Source organism: Limulus polyphemus, unplaced genomic scaffold (assembly GCF_000517525.1).
Source record: "Limulus polyphemus unplaced genomic scaffold, Limulus_polyphemus-2.1.2 Scaffold1482, whole genome shotgun sequence".
NCBI lineage: Eukaryota > Metazoa > Arthropoda > Merostomata > Xiphosura > Limulidae > Limulus > Limulus polyphemus.
Window position 1 is genome coordinate 77,507 of NW_013667092.1, and position 3,331 is coordinate 80,837.

The 3,331-nt window shown below is 36.4% G+C and overlaps 1 protein-coding gene across 1 annotated transcript in view; it reads right to left on the minus strand.

The window, feature by feature from the left end:
- LOC106463786 overlaps positions 1 to 3,331 on the minus strand; it is a 56,508-nt gene that overhangs the window by 30,074 nt on the left and 23,103 nt on the right. The window contains exon 4 of the mRNA XM_022391381.1: positions 185 to 1,390. Within this exon, the coding sequence (XP_022247089.1) occupies positions 185 to 1,390 (1,206 nt within the window). The remainder of the gene's footprint in view (positions 1 to 184; positions 1,391 to 3,331) is intronic.

The window sequence follows — 3,331 nt, forward strand, 5'->3', positions numbered from 1 at the left end:
CGGGGATTCGAACCCGCGACCCGCAGATTGCAAGTCGAGTACCCTAACCACCTGGACATATTTAGCTATTGCCGGTTAAATTATATGTAAAAATAAACATAGCTTTGAATGATAACGCAACACGTTCAAAATCCTAAATTATTTTAAACACATATATAGATATACTATATATATAAACACTCACCAGCACTTCTAGCTCTCCCTTAGCTGCTGCAGAAAAAATTGATCGAATCCATTCTGGTGCACGACGCCATCGTCTTGAAGCGCCACCTAACTTAGAGTGAGAAATCTGCTGTGATTGAAGTTGGTCACGGGACTTACGAGATACTAGACTGGGTTTTAGATTTTCAACACTTTTTGTACTGACAGGATCAAGTGAAGAATAAAACATGTGCGATTTATTATGAGCGCTGACACCGCGAAGAGACAACACAGAACTTCCGTCACTTTGAAAGTTTCTGTTGTCATTAGTCCTAACTTCACTATCTGACAAGCACAAACGGGCATAGTCTCGTTCTTGTCGTTTTCCATGATGACGTCTCACTTTAAGATTCTGTTTTCTGTCAAAAAACATGCCTTCTTCGCCAACTACTGTAGAAGACACAGCTTTCCGTAGCTGTTTCAAAGTTCTTTTCAAAGAGCTCCCAGCCACGTGACTCGAATCTATCACACCGCGGTGCTTCATAGGCTTCGAATGTCGTGAAGAAACACTGTTCGCGTCATCGGAGGCACTGGATGAGTTTGTAGTTGGCTTGCGAGGTTTCGATTTTCCCTGAGACAAGAGTAAAGTGTGCGTCTCTACTACTTGCAAATCACAACTACCTTTTGATTCTTGGTTTCTTCTTTGACAAGAGTCTAACAAGAATTGATCACTATCCACATTGTCATTAACAGGTTCATTAGTAACATCTGTTAGTTGATTTTGGAGGTCTATGGGTTTATCTTCTGTGCCTCTTTCTTGGATTTCCCAACCAGTAAGAGATCCTTTTCCAGAAGTATCAAGCTGTGTTTTTTTCCTTCGGTTTCTTCCTCCACTGGTTGCTGAATGAGAGATATTGGTGGAAGGGGGGTCATCCCCCCGATCAGTGGCTCCCAGTGCTAGCTCACTTAAAGTGTCTATAATGGACACGGTCTTAAGGTTGGTTGATTTTCTCATACAGTGGTATTTAGTAGCCTCAACCGGGATGTCATAGAAGTTCAATAAACACAACTCATTGTCATCCAGAACAAATTCTTCTAATATTTCTTGTTCTTTCTGATCATACCCCTTCCTACTGCCAGGAGCTCGCATAGCAAAAGTTGAAGAAGAAACAGCATTAATAGGTACATTCAAGGATTCTTTGATCACGTGAGACTGATTGGTGCTTGGTTCTAGCTTTCCTTTTCTTTCCTGTTTTATTGAAAATTAATAATATCATTATATATTATCTTAATAAAAATATTTATAATTATATCAAATATTAATACTGTTCAATATTTAGTCACGAAATAAATGTACACGTAAATAGATATTATATTTGATAAAAAATATAAAATGGCATTTCTGGTTATTTAAACAAATATTTCTGTATCTACAACCCACATTATATAACTAATTAGCTGTTCAAAAGTCTTTCATTCTGAATTTTATTTCGCAATTATTATAATTATCACTATCGTTTTATTGCAAGTACTTCAAATGCAAATACCGGAGATGACACTACATCAGTACTCCTCCTTTTCGTGATATGATATACCAATTACTGTTGTTTTCGTATGCTCTTAAAACTACCAAGCGCTAGCGGCTCCTTTGTTAGTTCTCTGTCTGAATTCCAACGAAATGATCGCCATTCCTGTTAAACAACTTGAAAACCCACTGGGAACCAGTAATCCAGATTTCAACTCGATAGTAGATTGCATATGGACTCACCTCTTGAAGCAGAATAAGAGGATTGTATGGCTTACACAGTGGTCAGTTTTTTATTTGTGTAATTACCGTTTCACTCCATGACTCACCTTGCAGGAGGCCTTGAATTGCCAGAGTGAGTGGGAGTCACCAAAAGTAAAGCAAGGATATGAAGGCATTAGTTTGATTTATGGGTCGGGGGTGAGAAAAATAAACCGTCCAAAAATCGCAAGTATTTCCGTTTTTCTGCGGAACTCGCTTGACGAGCAAAATATTATACACCTGTATATATATTTCAGCGCATTTTCGGCAAGGATTGAAACTCAGAAACGTACTAGCAGGCCTTGTGAATAGAAAATCGTAAATTAGACTGGCGAAGTAGGAGGTTTTTGTCTCCTAAAGCCTCTGGCGAACATGACGGCCTAAAGGCATGCTGATCGTGGACCATATTCTTATGTTTGTAAGGAATGTGGAAAATTTATATTCAGCTGTATTACGAGGAATTGACTTTTAAAAATTATAAGGTATGCATTTATGTTAACTAATATGAAGGTACTAAAATATAAAATAAATGAAGGCTTTCTCATCTTTCATATATATCAAAATATAAGAAAAAAAATCAAAATCAGCTCTGTACCCTTTATGAATTTTCCACGACTGCTGCCTAGTTTCTCATCTGCTTTTTGGATTTTGTCTGATAGATGGGATATCTCCAACGCTTTTGGGTGATATTACCACAGACAATCTCTGTTATGACTTTTGGATAACGACCAGAAAGTGTGAAGGCTTTTTGTGTTTTTTTTTAAATAGAATTTTGAACTTATAAACAGAGGAAAGGTGTACAAGTTAAATATCTTTATTTAGTAACCTACACGATTACATAAGCCTAATTATTGATTAGTCACTAACTGTTTTTACTAGATACAAATTAGTGTTTAATTAGTATTTTGTGACATAAAGGTTAATTACAATATTACCGATTTACTTTCACTCCAACCTAATACTGTTAAATTCATCAAAAGAGAATTTTCTCCTGTTTAGTAAAATGTATGTGAGTATTAATATTAAACAAAAATAAATATAAAAGTAAACTATAGTCCATGTAACTTAACATGGCCTTCGTATGTGTGAAGATGAAACTGAGGGTACAGCACAAATGATTCATATATCTGTGTTTCTGATTCACATCGTTATGATTTAAATACTTCATTGACTATGATATATGCCCCCCAGTGGCACAGCGGTATGTCTGCGGACTTACAACGCTAGAATCCGAGTTTCGATCCATGTGGTGGGCAGAGCATAGATAGCCCATTGTGTAGCTTTGTGCTTAATTACAAACAAACAAACTATGATATACGACATTTATCTATCTATCTATATATATATATATATATATATATATATATACATACACACACACACACACACACACACACACACACA